General features: G+C 49.0%; 1 protein-coding gene across 6 annotated transcripts in view; it reads left to right on the top strand.

Annotated features, from left to right (window-relative positions):
- Window positions 1-6,536: 6,536 nt before the first annotated feature.
- Window positions 6,537-16,041, top strand: part of PDGFA (platelet derived growth factor subunit A) — a 35,097-nt gene continuing 25,592 nt past the window's right edge. The window contains exons 1-3 of one of the 6 annotated variants that reach the window (XM_058815964.1): window positions 6,537-7,362; window positions 8,513-8,609; window positions 15,859-15,963. In XM_058815964.1, the coding sequence (XP_058671947.1) occupies window positions 7,300-7,362; window positions 8,513-8,609; window positions 15,859-15,963 (265 nt within the window). In that variant the 5' untranslated portion in view covers window positions 6,537-7,299. The remainder of the gene's footprint in view (window positions 7,363-8,512; window positions 8,610-15,858; window positions 15,964-16,041) is intronic. The other 5 variants (XM_058815963.1, XR_009275436.1, XM_058815966.1 and 2 more) reach the window with 5 other exon arrangements.

Here is a 16,041-nt window from a genome sequence, read left to right as displayed (position 1 = left end):
TATCATCCTCTCCCTCCCCTTCCAGGATGGCTTGCTGTTTATGGAAAGCACTGGAGTGCAGGAGAGATCGTGCTACAGTTAAACAGACAATGCTTAAAGGGCCATTGCCTGCTCTCAGCTTTAACACTGTACTCCTCACTGACTTCCAAGAAAGAGGGAGTTCTGTATCCCAACTGATGGGAATGGCATCACAAGCCACTGCTGAAAGGTAAACAAATGCTAGGTTCAATAGGATGGAGAAGATGGTTGGACTTGGTGATCTTAGAGGTATTTTCCAAGCTAAATGATTCTACAAATCTATGGTTTTGTACTTCACTTCTTGCAAGAACAATTTACACCAGCTCTGGTGTAAATGTGGGTGCATAGTCCCTTTCTAGCCCAGCAGTGTATCAGGAACATGTTCACAGGGACCATGTGATGGTGGCTAGCAGGTGACAGACCACATTAAGACATCTCCATGTGACACAGCCAAATGATGTGACCAGAGGTGCTTCTCAGAGGTCTTCTGGATCTGAAATTTAGCAGAGCAATGATAAAACTTGTCCCAAGATGGTGAGAAAAGGGCTTCAGGAATGGTTGCTACCAGCTTCTCACCTGAAGATTGGCCATGGCCCCATGGCAGGTTCTCTCCATCCTCCCTGCATTTCTGATTACTGATGTGCCTCATGGCTATGAAAGATCTTTATCAGCTCTCAGGAAGAAATCACCTAAGTACAAAGTGTTGAGAATAAGGAGATGGAAAGCACTGAATTCCCTGGGAATTTCTGCTGAGGAGCAGATGCCACAACATGGGTTGCCTGCTCTGGTCTGACCACCACCATCAGTGGGTCTGTGGATACCAGTGTGTCTTGAAAGGATGGAAATGGTCAGGGAGGATGAGTTTGGAGACTCAGCATGGGCTCCATGAAGCCTTTCTGTAAAGATACTACTCTGGGCTGGTGACTTCAGGTATGATCCTTGAATGATGTACAGTCACTGAGACCATGTGAGGATCAGGCTGCTGTAGGTTTAAGAAAATTTAAAGAAAAATGAAAAAAATCCTACACTGGAGTTTCTGTTAAAAAAAAAAAAAAAAAAAAAAGCAAACCAATCACCAATCCTTTACTTGCTCTTCTTCCCTTATATTAACTAGGTTTCTGTGACAAAAAGGGTCAGAAATTCAATTAGGAAGCTTCACAGCCATTACAAACACTTGCAGTTCAAAGCTAGCAATTCCACTACAGCAGCCTCCATATCCCCTGTGTCCTTTAGGTACTGCTGGATCCTGCAGTCTCTGGAGTGCTTGGAGTTGAAAATGTGTGTATGATTCTCGTGAGTTTTTATTGTAAGGGAGGGAATCTCACAGGACAAATGTGTAATGTAAGAGCAACAAGGTTGCATGGATACAAGAACACAAACGGGGCGGCTCACACTTTGAGAACACAAATTCTTCAGGAAGAACAACTATCTCACTGTGTTTGGATGGAGCTTAATAAAACTGACTGCTCCAAGCTAGGCCTCTACAGGCCTCCAAGCTACAAACAATGGAGAATAATATCACAATTTTATGGTACTTAGCGTGGCTGAGTTACATCCTGGATGGTCTCCACAGAATCACTGCAAGTGGTGTTGATTTGAGTCAGAGGAGAAGAGCTTTACACCCCCATTGCTGAGGAGACATGAGCACACCACGCACAGGACCCCAGGGGCCGAGCCCTGTGTGCAGTGCTCTCATTTACAGCATGTATCAGCATACCTTAAGCTGGGCTGGTACTTTTACAGTCATTCAGCTGGATGAACTACATACTCCTGACAAAACACAGTCCATTTTTAATAGCTTTATCCACCAGGCAGAGGATATCCCTCACTCACAGCAGCTCCCTTGTCCCACAGGGGTGGGGAGCAGGGATCAGCTTCATATACCCACTAAAATAGCGGCCAGTGCTGGTATGCAAGTGGCCTAGTTTAATGCCTAAACATGGTATCTTGCTACCCAGGCTGGCAGGGCTGCCAGTTCGTGCTCCAGCCCTGAAGGTGAAGTGTGTGTCACTCAGCAGTGGCTGTGGCAGCAGGGAAGGTCAAACAGTCCCTCACTTTCAGCCGTGCTGCTGAAGCTGCTGGGCAAGGAGCAGCTGGGCACTGGGGGAGAGAGGAGCACGTTAGCAAGAGCATTACTAACTGTGTCTTGGCTATTAAACCAAGTAATGACTCCAGAGACAATTGGGTCTTACCCCACTGAAGTCAAAAGGGCAGTTTTGGGTGGAGGATCAGCTCAACAGGGACCCTGCCCCATTCATAGCAGAGCAAAATATTTCCAGAAATATTGTAGGTTTAAGTGTCAACCCACATAAGTGGATGCTGGCCACGGCCACCCTCTGTGTTTGGGGCAGAGACATCATAACATCTTTCCACACCACTCCTGATCACTCCTCTTAGCTGAAACCTTGTAGCAGATTTGCATTTCATGACTATTTCAGAAAATTATCAACTGTGAAAGCATCTGGAAAGCTGCACCAACAAAAGTTACAAAGACAACAAAACTCAGCCAAAAGGACTGAGCCAGTGCAAGGACCCAAAAGGAAGAGCTGGAAAAGAAGGAAATAATGTTTGTAGGTGCACTAGCTGGAATAATAACAGCCTTGCTTGTTCTCCTTGCAGCTTTCCTTGCTGCTCTTTATGGGCTGAGATTCAGGAAGGGGAATGGTGTGTCTGCCACCAGTGCCTACTGCATTTGTAATCCTTGCCTGCACTGCACCTGCACCTGCGCCAGCCTCATGCCTTTCCACAGGCAGGCAGCAACTGAGCTGCAGAGCAGGAAAATGACCTCCCCCCACCATGGCCACATGCCCCTCTGAAGCTACAGGCCAAAAAAAAATGTTCAAAACCAGAGAGGAACCACCCAAAGTTGGTGATCTTCCCGTCCAGCTTTCTGGATTTTATGTTCTGCACTTTTATCCTGTGTTATACACCGTGGGGCACTGACAGAATGGTGCAGGTCCAAACTGCTGAGAGTATTTCCTATGGTTCCTTTCCAGAGCCAGGACAGATGTGGTGGCAGGATGTACCCTGCAGAACACACTGAGCAGCTTTGGCCAGCCCCAAACACACACTGCAATAAAAGCAGGCCACTCTTCCAACAAAAACCCTTACCCAAACCCATTGTTTTGTTAATTTTAACTGGATTATCTGTGAGGCAAAAACCCCACTAAAATCAAATCTGAAAAAACTCAGGTTTCCCAAGGAATGTCATTGCAATGAAATGATTCCTCTTGCAACCTCAAGACTTGTCAGGAGGGTCAAACAAGCATCATTCCAGCCTGAGCTCTGAAATAGACGCCTCAGGTACCATCTCAGAACCAGCCCAGTGCTGTCCATGGTTTCAGCCTCCTCTGAGCACCACCATGCCCACCTTGCCGGTCGTTCCTGGCTGCACCTCTCCCAGGGACCTTCCCCCAGCCCCAGTGTGCATCTGTGAAACATCACTTGGTGCTGTTGCATGGCCTGGCCTGTGTTCCTAAGAGCTGAGCCAGCAGAGATTTAAATGAGCTCTGTAGTGGGTGCTGGAAGCCTGATTTGGGGCACCCTGGCTTCAGTGACTCCACCCTCAGAAAGCAGCTCTGGTGACACTGACGTGGTCTCATTTCGTGTCAGCTTCTGCATCCCTTCCCCCATGCCAAGTTCTGTGCAAACCCTGGGAATCCTCCCTCTCAACACTCTGTCATGGTGTAATTCTATTATAATTCCTGACATTTGAGAGACTTCTAACAGTGCGTGCTTTAAATTAGACAAGCAATATCTTGCTCGCTGCTCTCAGATAAATAAAAAAGTGTAAAATCTAATTTTCTGACTCTGTTCTTGGTACTGATTTCCTTTTAAACCTGGAACTGCCATGCTTCACTCCTTCCTCATGTGTGGCTTGTGGGTATTACATAAAAGGTGGTATTTCATGTTTGGTGCACACATGTGCAATAGATGTGCAGGAAGGTGCCGTGCTGAAGCAAACATGCACTGGTGTTTTGTTTTTCACACAGCTGTATGTAGGGACTTAGAGGCAACAAATGCAATTTTAGATCAAACAATAGACAAGGACAAAATGTGTTTTGTAACCAGACAGACAACCTAAGTATGAAGTTGTTTGCAGAATCTGTGTGAATTTTATTTATGTTTCCTGGTCTTTGCTCTCCTCTGGGATCTTACATATTTTGCATTATTATCAAATATTTGTAATGATCCCTATAAACAGTCTAATGTTAAAAGCTACTCCAAGTGTAACTTGACCCAGAGGAAAGATGCTTATCTGAGCTCCACAATGACAGATTAAAAAAAGATGCTGATGCAGTATGTCTCTTGTAAAATAAGGGGAATATAAGAAAAATCAAAACTGCATAGATTTTTTTTTTTTTTTACCATAAGATAAAACAAGAGTTATCTCTGCTGGCTTTTGCAATGAAATACCACTAGCAAGAGCTACAAATATACAGCACTTCTGATCCCAAATGCACTAGCCAACCAAGAAAGGAAGGAGAGGACTAAATGCTCAGCCAGCCGGTACTGTCAGAATCTATTTCACTGTTTAGTAATTATTTTTTTTATTACTATGACAACACGGACCATAAGAATTGCTTCTTTAACCCCAGCAAATGAGACTGTGCAGATGAGACTTTTTTCTTAACTGAAGTAATTGCTTTTTACTTCTGGCATGTAAGAAAGTGAAGGCACTACCAGAGTGTCCTGCCCTGCTCTGCCTCCTCCTGCCCTGCATGGATAGTTCTGCTGCAGTGTGGCACTCGGGTCATTTTTTTTATATCAGGAGGCATTTGAGAATGGCTCCACACTGGCTCAGCATTTTCTGTCTTAAAAAAAAAAAAGCAGCAGCATTCTCCTTTTTAAAGTGCTTCCAAATCTTTTACATCTCTTTTCCTTTTCTCTCTCTTTTCAACCCCCACCTTTTTTTTCCCCCCTTGTGGTCCTGGAGACCACCCTGTAAGCCTACATGACATCATGAGAGAGAATTAAACGTACTTGAAAGGCCACTTCTGTTTTGGTGGGAACTTCTATGCAATTGCAAAGTGCCCATTAAAGCACAGGTTGTTTCCTAGAAGCATGTCCAAGCCAGTAGCGTGCAAACCCCTTCAGGGCTTCTAGAAAGCATTCGCTTTTGAAATGCTGAAGGAAATTCAGAGATGAAAGGATAAGTCTCCCTGGCTGTGCATTTACAGTCTATTGTCTTCCATGAAGGATAGTATCACTCCTCAGTTGTGTTATTGCAGTTAATCCACTTAAATGCTATTGGATTTTCAGATGAGCTGAATTCTTTGCATCTGCTATTAAGAACCTTTGTTTAGATGAGAAAGGGCTGTTATTTAAATCACAATGAGTTCAGGGAGATGTCAGGGTGCAGCAGGCACCTTGTGCCAATCCGCGCCGGGGGAACGGGGGCAATTTCTCTCCGGGGCGGCGAGGAGGGAGGACGCGAAGGGAACGCGAGCTGGGCCGGCTCGGGGCCGGCTGCGGGGTTCGGGACGGGCTGCGGGGGGCCCGGGCCGGCTGCGGGGTTCGGGACGAGCTGCGGGGGGCCCGGGCCGGCTGCGGTTGCGGAGGATCGGTTCGGAGTGCGGGGCCGGGGCAGTTGCGGGGATCCAGGGCGGGGGTCTGGGGCAATTGCGGGGGGCTGTGGGAGTTGCGCAGTTGCGGGGTGCTGAAGCAGTTGCGGGGATCCGGGGCAGTTGCGGGGTGCCCGGGCAGTTGCGGAGGCTGGGTCCGGCTGCGGCGGAGCCCCGGGGCGCGGCGTGCCCGCGGCCGCGGCGGGGAGCCCCGCGCCCGCGCATGCCGCAGCCGGGTGCCGCAGGGCGGAGGGCTCCGCTGCCCCCCGCCCGCACCGCCCCCCCTGCCTCTCGTGCAGTTTGGGGGTGCTTTTGTATTCCTCAAGGCTGCGCGTGTGTGTTGTCCTTCGCAATGAAGGCTGCGCCGCAACAGCAACGTTAAAAGCCGCACACCACAACCCTCCGCCGCTCTGCCCCTCCCCTTCTGCAAAAGGCAAGGCCCCCCCCGCTAAAATAGAATAACAACGATAAGAAAGCACACACACACACGCACACACGATCGCGCCGTGGCCATGGCGATCCGCTCTGCCTTATGTAAAGGCAAAGCACACGGCCGAGCCCGCCAGGTTACACGGCGGCTGCTGCGCAGCAGCGCCCGCCCCTCCGCCCGGTGCCGCAGAGGGCCGGCGGCAGGGGCTGCCCCGCTCCCCCCGACCCCTGCCCGCCGCCGACTCCTTGTTTTCCCCTCTCAGTGGGCAGAGCCCCTGGCCCCGGAGCAGGCGCCGCAGCTGCCGGCACCCCCACGACTTGTTGTTGGTGGGTCTGGTGCCGGGAGTACCCGGGAGGAGGGGCGGGGGCGGCGCACGGCAGGGCGGGAGCGGTATATGCTGCTCCTCGCCGGGGCCACGCTCCAGACCGGCCACCGCTCCGGAGCGAGCCCCGACCCTCCCTCTGCCTGGAGTTGCAGTTCGTCTCCGATCCCCTTGGGATTTAAACCTTCTTGCATATATATATATTTTTTTTTTCCCCTCCTTCCTCCTCCTCCTCCCGTCTTTTTCTCCCGTGCAAAGTGGAGCAGGAACTGCACCAAGGCAGCCCGCGAGATCCTGCAATACCGCTCCGATTTGTCCCTGCTATTATTCCTAATTAATTATTATTTTTTGACCTCGCCCCAGCCGGGGAGGGAAGCGGGACCATTCTCGGCAAGAGAAACATTTCTCTCCTTATCAATAAAGATTTTTGATTTTTCCCCTCTCCGCGGAGGGGCCGGGTGTGGAGGGCAGGCACGGCGGGGGGGGCCGGCCCTCGGCGGAGAGCGCAGCCCCGCGGTCCCGGCGCGGCGCGGAGCGGCGGCCGCGGCGGGGGGAGGCGGCCCCAGCGCCGCCCGCGCGAGGGGGGCAGCCGCCCCAGACAGGTGATGGGCGTTTCGGCTGCGCTCCGGATCGACTCCTTGGGTTTCACTTTGGTCTGATCTAAGCAAATATGCAGAAGTACCGGCTGGTCTAGTCCTAAGAGCCAAGAGGAGCGAGCGAGAGCGGCAGAAGGGAGAGCAGCCACGCTCCCGTAGCGAGGGGAACGTACAAACAGCGGCCGCGCCGTCATTAAGCCACCGCCGCCCCGGGCAGCCCCGACCTACCCTGGATGCGGAGGACCCCCGAGCCACCCCGCTGCCTTTCCCCTGAGGGATGGTACTGAATTCCTGCGCGGCAGGAGCCGGCCTGCAGCCCCTCTCCATCAGCGTTGCCTTCCCTCCGTGTCTAAAGTGCACTAGACCGCGATGAGGACCTGGGCTTGCGTTTTGCTGATAGGTTTTGGGTACCTGTCCTTTACCTTCTGCGAGGTAGGTGAGAGCGGCTTCCTGCGCTGCCGGTCCCCGGGGCACCGCGCAGCCGGGGGTCGGGGCGATCCGCGGCGGAGGGCAGCGGGGAGGGAGCGGGCTGCCCACCTGGGCTCCGCGGGCATCCCCGCGCCCCGGCCCCGCCGGGAGCGCTGCCCTGCCCCGAGCCCTGCGCGGCCGAGCCTGGCAGCAAGTTGCCATTTCATGCATGGCAGAAGCGAAGGGGAATGACCGTGCATTCCGCGCCCGGGCTGCTGGCCGCCCTTAAGAATTAATATGTATATAATATATATTATATATATATAATAAATATATGATAAAATATCCACGCCCCGCGGGTGCCAGCGGGCTGCGGCTGTGCGGAAGCCGAGGGTGCGCGGAGCCGGGCCGCCCCCGCGGCGCCCAGCGCTGCACACGGCGGCCGCGGGCACCGCTAGTGCCGCGGGCAGAACTTGGCTGAATCCCCCGCGCCCCAAAACGCCGCTCCCCGCTCTGTGAATCTTCCCCGGAGCAGTCGGGAGCTCTCCCGCCCGCCTGCCCGCAGGGGACGGAGGGGGCGCGGAGCCGCGTCCCGGGGTTGCTACAGGTGGTCCCGGCCGGGGCGAGCGCGGTGCTCGGCGCTGCACAGCGGCTCTAACTTTTCCCGGGACCCGGTCTGCTTGGCACCGGCAGCCGCGACGTGGGCGCTGGTAGGATGGCGGCGCCCCGTGGGACGCGGTTCTCCTCCTCCTCCTCCTCCTGCCGCCCGGCTCGGGGGAGCCCGCGCCCGCGGGGGACTTGGCACCCGCCCGGGCGAACTCCGGCAGCGGCTGCCCGGGGTGTGCTCCAGCCGCCCGGCGGGGCTCGGCGCTCGGCGCTGCCGGGCACACGCTGCCAGGCGGGGCCGTGCGGAGCTGCCGCCCCGCTGAGCCGTGGCGCAGTCGGGCGGGCGGCGCGCAGCCCCCGCGGGCGCGCAGGCGGGGGCGGCGGGAGCGCTCCGGCGCCCCGCGGAGCGCTGTGGGGGGATGCGCGCGTGGATTTTCCCCCTGCTTCATCCCCGCATGTCTCGCAAACACCCCGCACCCTCCCCAGCGAGCCCAGAGGCGCGGCGCGCCGGATGCCCGGCACTGCGGGCGGGACTGCGCGGTGACCCGCGGTGTGTGTGTCTTTGAAGGAGGCCGAGATCCCGCAGGAGCTCATCGAGCGGCTGGCGCACAGCGAGATCCACAGCATCCGCGACTTGCAGCGCCTCCTGGAGATTGACTCCGTAGGTAAATTAGTCCCGTCCTCCTTCCTTCCGCGCCGTCGGCCGCCGCCGCCCCGGGGGGAGGCCCCGCTCGCCCCGCGCTCCCCGCACGCCTCGCCCGAGACCCCCGTGCGGGCACCGCACCGAGAGCCGGGCGGCCCCGGGTGCGAGTCACAGCGAGGCGGCGGCCAAGGGGCCCATCGGGGATTGAAACTTCCTGGGGTTCAGGGTGGAGAGGGACCTTGTGACCCCCCCCGTGTTTTTAGAGCTCTCTCCGTCTCGCAGCGGAGAAGAATTGCCGTAAGGTTTGTTGTTGGTCTTGCGTTGCTGTGTTATCTTTAAACTACTGTCCTAGAGGTATTTAAAATATTTGAAACAATATTTATGAATGAAGTAATGTCTCTTCAAGTGCTGGGCTTTATTAAAAGGAAAATAAAACGGTCCGCACTGATTTTAAACAGAAACTTGCATATGAAGCTTACCCTCAAAAATACACTTTTTTCCTCTTTTTTTCAAAATAAAATAGTGCAGGGTTATTTTCTGCATCATTAGGCATGCAAATGGGTGTAGTGAGAACGTGCAGTTTAACTGATCGTTGCAGCAGTAAATCTGATCTAGAAGCATGGTATTGCCGGGTTCCTTATCATTTGGTTTCACTTGATGCACTTTGTTCCTGGTGATTTCTTCTCTCAGTAGAGAGCAAGAATAAACCCCGGCACCTTTGATGTGCCCTGGGGAAGCCTGCATCTTGCTGAAGCACAAGCATGGAGAAAAATGAATGAGTTCTTGCTTGCATTGGTACTGGGCCATCTCCTTTTAAACCATATGCTGTGTATTTTTGTAAAGTCTGTGCCAGGTTCAATCACCTTCATTCAGAGTTGTGGGATCCTTCTAGAGTTTAACTCTCTGCTTTTTGTGCAGTGCTCTATTAACGAGCAGGAATGCACTAGGAACGTATTTTACAGTCATAGCTTTCAATTTTCACGTGATTAGAGAGCAAATATTTTCCCATTACACTGAAAATGGGAGTATTTCTGTCTTGCACAACACTTTACCATAGAGGCTAATTAGTAATTACCAGATTGGCATTGGTTTACTATTTTTGGAGAGCAGTGCTTCATCACAGTTGTTTATCACCAAAATTAAAGAAACTTTCACAACTGGGAAGGGGTGTGCAGTTCATATTTCCTCACTGAAGGCTGTTTTGGACCAGACAAGTGCACTACTGCTAAAATCTTTTTCCCAGTGAACTTGGTGGAGTTGGCTGCTGTTGCAGAAGGGCTGGATCTGAGTGCTAGCATTTTAAAATAGTGCATACTGCTCCTGCCTTTGAGTCAGGGTTCTGTAGCTACCAGAATACGTTATTTTTGCAAATACCTCAGCGTAACAAGCACATGCTTCATTTTTAAATACCACTTAGAAGGAGAGCAAAAGTTCACGTGGCTCCGTTGCAAGTGAATCAGGCAGACAAGTGGGGCAACGGCAGGAGCTGAATAAATGGGTAGATGTAGCAAAGAAATTTATTTCAGAAAATAATTATTTATCTCATGGCAAATATTAACTGGAGGATGCAAGACCAAAAATGGAGAAGGTCAGCCACAAGTTTACCCATTTCATTTTGCTGTTTTCTTGCAATTTGTCAGTTTAGAGACCATTAGAGAAACAAGAGACATAAATATTTTACTATTTCACTGTGAAACAGTAATTCCTTAAGACATGAACTCAAACAATATTAAAAAATAAAACCAAAATATTCAGCCTTTCACCCGGCTCTTGCTTATGTGAGTGCTGCTTTTGCCTGTGTGCTAAGCTGTGCTCTGAGCTACTCATGGTTGGGTTCTCATGGAGTAACCCTGCTTTACTACCCACAGTTGCTTTTCCTGGGCACAGTCCTGCAGACTTTACTGTCGTGAGTAATTCTTACTAAAGGCTTATCAGGGTGACTAATCGAGTATTGAAATTGCTGTGCTTTCCTCAGTAAACAGGATCAGGCCTGTTTACTATATTTAGTATTAGCTTGAATTAGCAAATCAAATGTTTTCTCGTCGTCCCTGGTAAGGTGATATTTCTGAAATTTATTTCCTTAGGGCTGTAATTGCCTTTAGGGAACAGCCAGTTCAGTGAGGGCTTGTACAGTAGGTATATTTCACTTTTATAGCATGTACTCAGTTTCAACTGAGGCTTAGAACAAAATCACTCCAGTGACTATCCTCTCCCTCGTTTTAGTGCATGGTATTGCCAGTCCTTCTGCATGTGAGTAGCCCTGTTTAAACTCAGTGGGTGGACTTGAGAATTAAGAATGATCTTGTAGGCTAAGAGTTTGCAGGATCAGGCATGCATGAAGAAAGTGTCTGATATTCCTGAGTAACAAGGCGGAATCTGTGGAAAATGAAGGAAGAACAGTAATTTTCACTCCTGCAATGCAAAACATATATTTTTAATTGGAAAAGTAAGTTTTGTAAGTCAGAGTGGGCAGGTTTTTCTTCTATTCTGACAGATTTGGTCTCTATATTGTAGCGCAGAGATGACTGATAACCCCCTTCATAAAATTAGAAACCACACCCCCAGACCATCTGGCATATTACTTAAAGAAAAACACTACCCAACATGGAACTTATCATTGTATTCAAAAAAGAAAATCCAGGCCAGTTTGTGAGAGCCCAGTTCTGCATGTCCGACTCAGAGGGTAAAGGCAGCATGAAAATTCTCTATTCCTATCAGGAAACAGGGTCTTGTATTAATTTGCTGCAATTGGGATCCAGAGGCAGTGACAGAATTGCCTTGGCATGAAGGAGAGCAGAGTCTGACCCCGTTTAAAGGAGAAAGCATGCACAGTCCCAGGAAGTAGGCAGCTCTAGTGTGCAGAGTACAGTTTTACTACGAGCAGACTAAACCCCCCAAACGGGGGCATTTCCTCTGCTCTGCTTGTGCAGCTCTCTGTGGCTCAGCAGCGTGCTTTTCCTCCTCGTGCTTCACCTCTCCCATCTGTCCTGTGGGAGGTAGAGTTCATTTCATCACCTATTATGCTTGCCTCCCGCTGGGAACAGATTTTTCCCCAAGTCATCTGCCTGCTTGGGGAGAGGCAGGGCTGAGTGTGCCTCTCTCTTTGCACGGGTTAAGGGCATCCACCAGGGTCACCTTAGGCCATGTGAATTTTACGGCCTGTGATTAAGAACTAGCAGAGCAGCTTTTGTTAAGTGGAGAAACGTTCTAAATTAACTCTATACTTCCATGGAGAAAGTGTTGGGTTGCTGCAGAGCTCAGTCTTTTGGAAAATGAGCTCTTGACTTGGTGGGTTTTGGTGTGGTGCTCCATGAAGGATGGTACAGTGCAGTGTGTTGGCTTCTCTTGCACCTCTTACGCATCATGAGAGAGAGAGAGAGAGGCATCTTCCATGTGTGGCCTGTAGACAGATGAGGGAATATTCCTCCTTCCTTATAGCTGGTTGATCACACCTAGGTAAAGGAAAAAACAAAACCAAGCTAAACAAAACAGGATCTTGCGAGCTGCTACTTATATTTCCTTTAACAGATCAAAGTTGAAAATTTAAAGACATCTATCTCTGCAGTTGGATGTCAGAAGGGCAAATTTTGCATCAGCCAAAAAGAAGATCAAAAAACCAAACTGATGTTGCCGTGGGCTTTCTGGCTCTAGGAATGATTGTGAGACAGACCATTTCAGCTTATTGTACCTTACATTGAATTCCTGAAAAAAATGAGATTATAAGAATTTCCTAAACGGCTGCTGTTGGTTCTAGAAATCTTGGATCTGTACTTTGTATCAAAGTGCAATCTAGAAGGGTTTGCATTAAGACTGGATATGTTGGGGGTTGTACTCACTTAAAATAGTTCGGTAAGAAGATGGAAATTCAAAAGTATAAATTGATAAATAGAAAATAGCAGTAAACTTAGGATGCTTTCCACATGCTTCTTGAGTAAAAAGAGTAATCATGTATTGGCAGAATGTCACAGGAACTCTGTGATTTATATTCCATGACCCAGTGGAAAATTGCCAATCTGACAAAAAAGAACAATTTCAGCTACACTAATGGATTGACCAAGGCTAATTGCAAGAGTTTTTATGCCCATCATTGATATGTTGTCAGTACATAAAAGATTACAGAGAAATTTCTTGATCGGCTGCCATGAAAACATTTTTTTATTATTAAAACATTAAAAGAAAGCTGCACTAATCTGGCTCTGTGCAGCATCCTCCATCTTCACTTGGTGATGAGCAGTGTTTGAGTTCTAAACTAAGAACCACCCATTTCTAGGCTTTCTGCTCCAAGCCTCATTTTGTGAGGTGCTAACCCATAAACTCACATTTCCTTTGCTAAGAGCTACTCTGCACCTAATTCATTACATTGGGGGAAAGACTGATACAAATTAAGTATCATTCTTCCTTAATGTAGCATCATGGTTTTAATAAAGGAAAAGGAAGTCTTCTGGCCACACATTCAGAGCCAAGTGTGAGTTTCAAACCTGACTTGGTGATTTTTCACTCCTGCTTGGGCAAGACTCCTGTTGACTTAAACATTGCTTGAAGTGCATTGATTTTCCCATTGACTCCACTGGGAAATGGAATTCCTTCCAAATGCCTGTGGGAATCAGGGGGGACACTTAAATGCCTTCAGCATTGTAGTGTCTTCTGGCTCCAGCCATGCCCCATGATTCTGTTTATTAAACCAAACTTGGATCATGTGTTGGTAGAAATAATAATACAATTTGTGTTAGATAACACATTGAGGTTTGACTGGAGCTTGTTCTGCTGAGCTAGCTGTGTTGATTTCTTTTTGCAACCCTCACAGAGAGACATGAACTTAGGAACTGCTGTACATGCTTAAGATATGTAGTGAGACAGTGAGGTACAGCATAGGCCAGAGGCCTTCATCACCTTAGAAATCATCTTATAAGCAACACAACCCTTTGAGGTGTCATTTTGCTTTAAAATATGTGATGGAAAAAGGCTGATAGCAGCTGAGTTGAGCAGTTATGTGTAAGCACATGACTTAACACACTGGTTAGCTGATCATACCAGTCCTTTGGTTCTTACCAGCTTCTTTCAAGGAGGATCCTTCATGCTAGGAGGGAGCTGTGCCAGCACTGCTGAGTGTGGGATTAGGAGCCATGGCCCAGCCCTGCTGTAGTGCTGGCAGCCCTGCCAGCTTCCCTTTCCAGCCTGATGCCTGTGCCCACCAAGCAGTTGGGATTAGAGGCATTACTTTTGTGTTTAATCTCCTTTTAAACACTGTTTGCTTGTGCACGGACATGCTTCTTGCTCCCAGACTAGTTTGGATCTCAGGCTGAGCAGAATTCATGCTGCTTTCAAGTATCACTTCATTGCCTCAAATTGAGGGAGAGGTTGTGACAACTTGAAGCTGCCAAAAAGGAGGTCAGTATTAAGGTGTTGGGTGGCTGAGTGCTAGGAAACAGAAGAGGGCTGGAGGCACATCAGAACGGATCCTCATTTTGCATAACACCATTTGGGATCAGGTGGATGGCCTGGTGCCATTGGAATGGGATGTGGGAGACCTGGCTCCGCTCCCCAGCTCAGTTGCAAACTTCCTGTGGGATCTCTGGCAAGCCATTTTATTTATACCACTGATGAGTTTTCTGGAGTATGGGGTGCAATAAAAGCAGAAATAATACCCTTTAGTCATTGCTGTGTTACATTACTGGACTGGGACTGCAAATAAGGCCCAGTACCAGCTAATTAGTCAGGTTCCAAAATTTCCCATTGAAATCTAGGGGAAACAAGTACCATAGATAGGAACTAGGAGCCAATTTCTTTGGATAAATTGAGACTAATGACTAATTTCATACAAGGATCTGTTCAGCTGATAAAGGAGAATAGGCAGAACCAGTGGGTGATCTTGGCACTACCTCTTGGACGTCCGATTTTATTTTCTCTCAGCTACTTACAGTAGTATTTTCCAAGAAGTAATGATAAACCCTGGGATGCAGAACTTTTTCTAAGGTGCTGAAGATCCATCTGTCTTCCTGCCTCACCTGGCTGTACAGGTGATTTCACAAGCTGCATGTTCCTTAGGGCACAATTTCTTGGAGGGAGGAGAAAAGGAGTTGGTTGTTTTGTGGAGCAGAGCCTTATGATGTGGGTTACTAATAAAGCTGAGATTAAAACACGTTCCAGAGACAGACAGCTGTGTGTACAGAACAAACTGGAAGCAGGGAGTGTGACAGTGCAGAAGATGGGAGTGTAGGGTGTTGGTAGCTTGCAGAGAGGGTAATTGAGTACTGTGTAATACCCTTTTGCTTTTTTTTAGAGCATGTCACAGTTTTCTTAGGAGCCAGCAGTGAAACCTTGAAACTCTGCAGTGATGTTCCAGAGGACACTCCAAGCAGCAGAGTGCTAAACCCCTTAGTTTGGGTGTCCTGGGGTCTGTGTGCAGTTCTCTGTTTGGTTCCTTCTTCCTCATCCCCCATTTGCAGACTGTGCTTGTGGTTTTCAGACCCCACGGCATGGGACACGACCTGAACTGCTTCACTTAACAAACCCAAATAGTTGGAGCAGTTATTTTGTTGTTTTTTATGATAAATGAAATGCCAAGTTTTCCATCTTTGCTTTTTCTCATGGCCCTTTAACCCATGTGGTAGGCTTATTTAGGGAACAAGACAAGCCTGGATGCAGTCCCAGAGTTTGCAGTAGCTTCAGATGCCCCTCCAAAGGTTAGGATACTTCACAGGGGATTTGTTCTGCAACAGAGAGGCTAAAAGGAAACCCATGCTAGTTACTTTTTGCTTTTGATTCTGCCCTAGTACTGCCCTGAAAAACCAAGCAACAGAAAATTTACAGAGGCAGCATTGTTGCTGTTGGGTCTACTACCATATTTTCTACTGTTGCCTCATACCAGAACTTCAAAATGTTTGTAAGAAACATTACACATGCAGGAATATTGTTCCTATTTCTACACCTTTCCAGTAAGAAAAGCTGTATTATGCTTTTCACATAAAAATGCAACTGTTTTACTTTAGATATGGTTCTGTGCCACAGTGTGTGCACTCTTTCTGGGGGCTTTCAGTAAAATGGATATTGGAATTAAATTGTGCATGCTTATACATGATATTCAATGTCTGTGTCTTTACTCCCTGCCTTATGCCCTTGCAATTGCATTAACAGGGGTTACATTAGAGTGATTGTAGCAGGATTTGGTCTTGTGCCTGTGAACAGCACAGGTTTGTACCTGTGGAACAGCACTGTAGTGACATTGGTGCGCATAACATACCTGAGGTTTAACATTTTGTTTCCTGTTCTAGGATATGATGATGTTTCAGAAACAAACTTGAGATCTTACAGTGTTCATTCTGCTAAACATGTGCAAGAGAACCGTCCTGTGCCCATTCGCAGAAAAAGAAGCATTGGTAAGAAACAAGCTATTTGTACTTTGGGAGTGAAAGCAGAGGGGGTGCCTTTGGTCAGCCAAGCAGGACATTTCACTG

This window comes from Ammospiza caudacuta, chromosome 17 (genome assembly GCF_027887145.1).
Source record: "Ammospiza caudacuta isolate bAmmCau1 chromosome 17, bAmmCau1.pri, whole genome shotgun sequence".
NCBI classification, from domain to species: domain Eukaryota; kingdom Metazoa; phylum Chordata; class Aves; order Passeriformes; family Passerellidae; genus Ammospiza; species Ammospiza caudacuta.
Note: the sequence above shows the minus strand (reverse complement) of the source record. Positions and strands in the feature narration are given on the sequence as shown.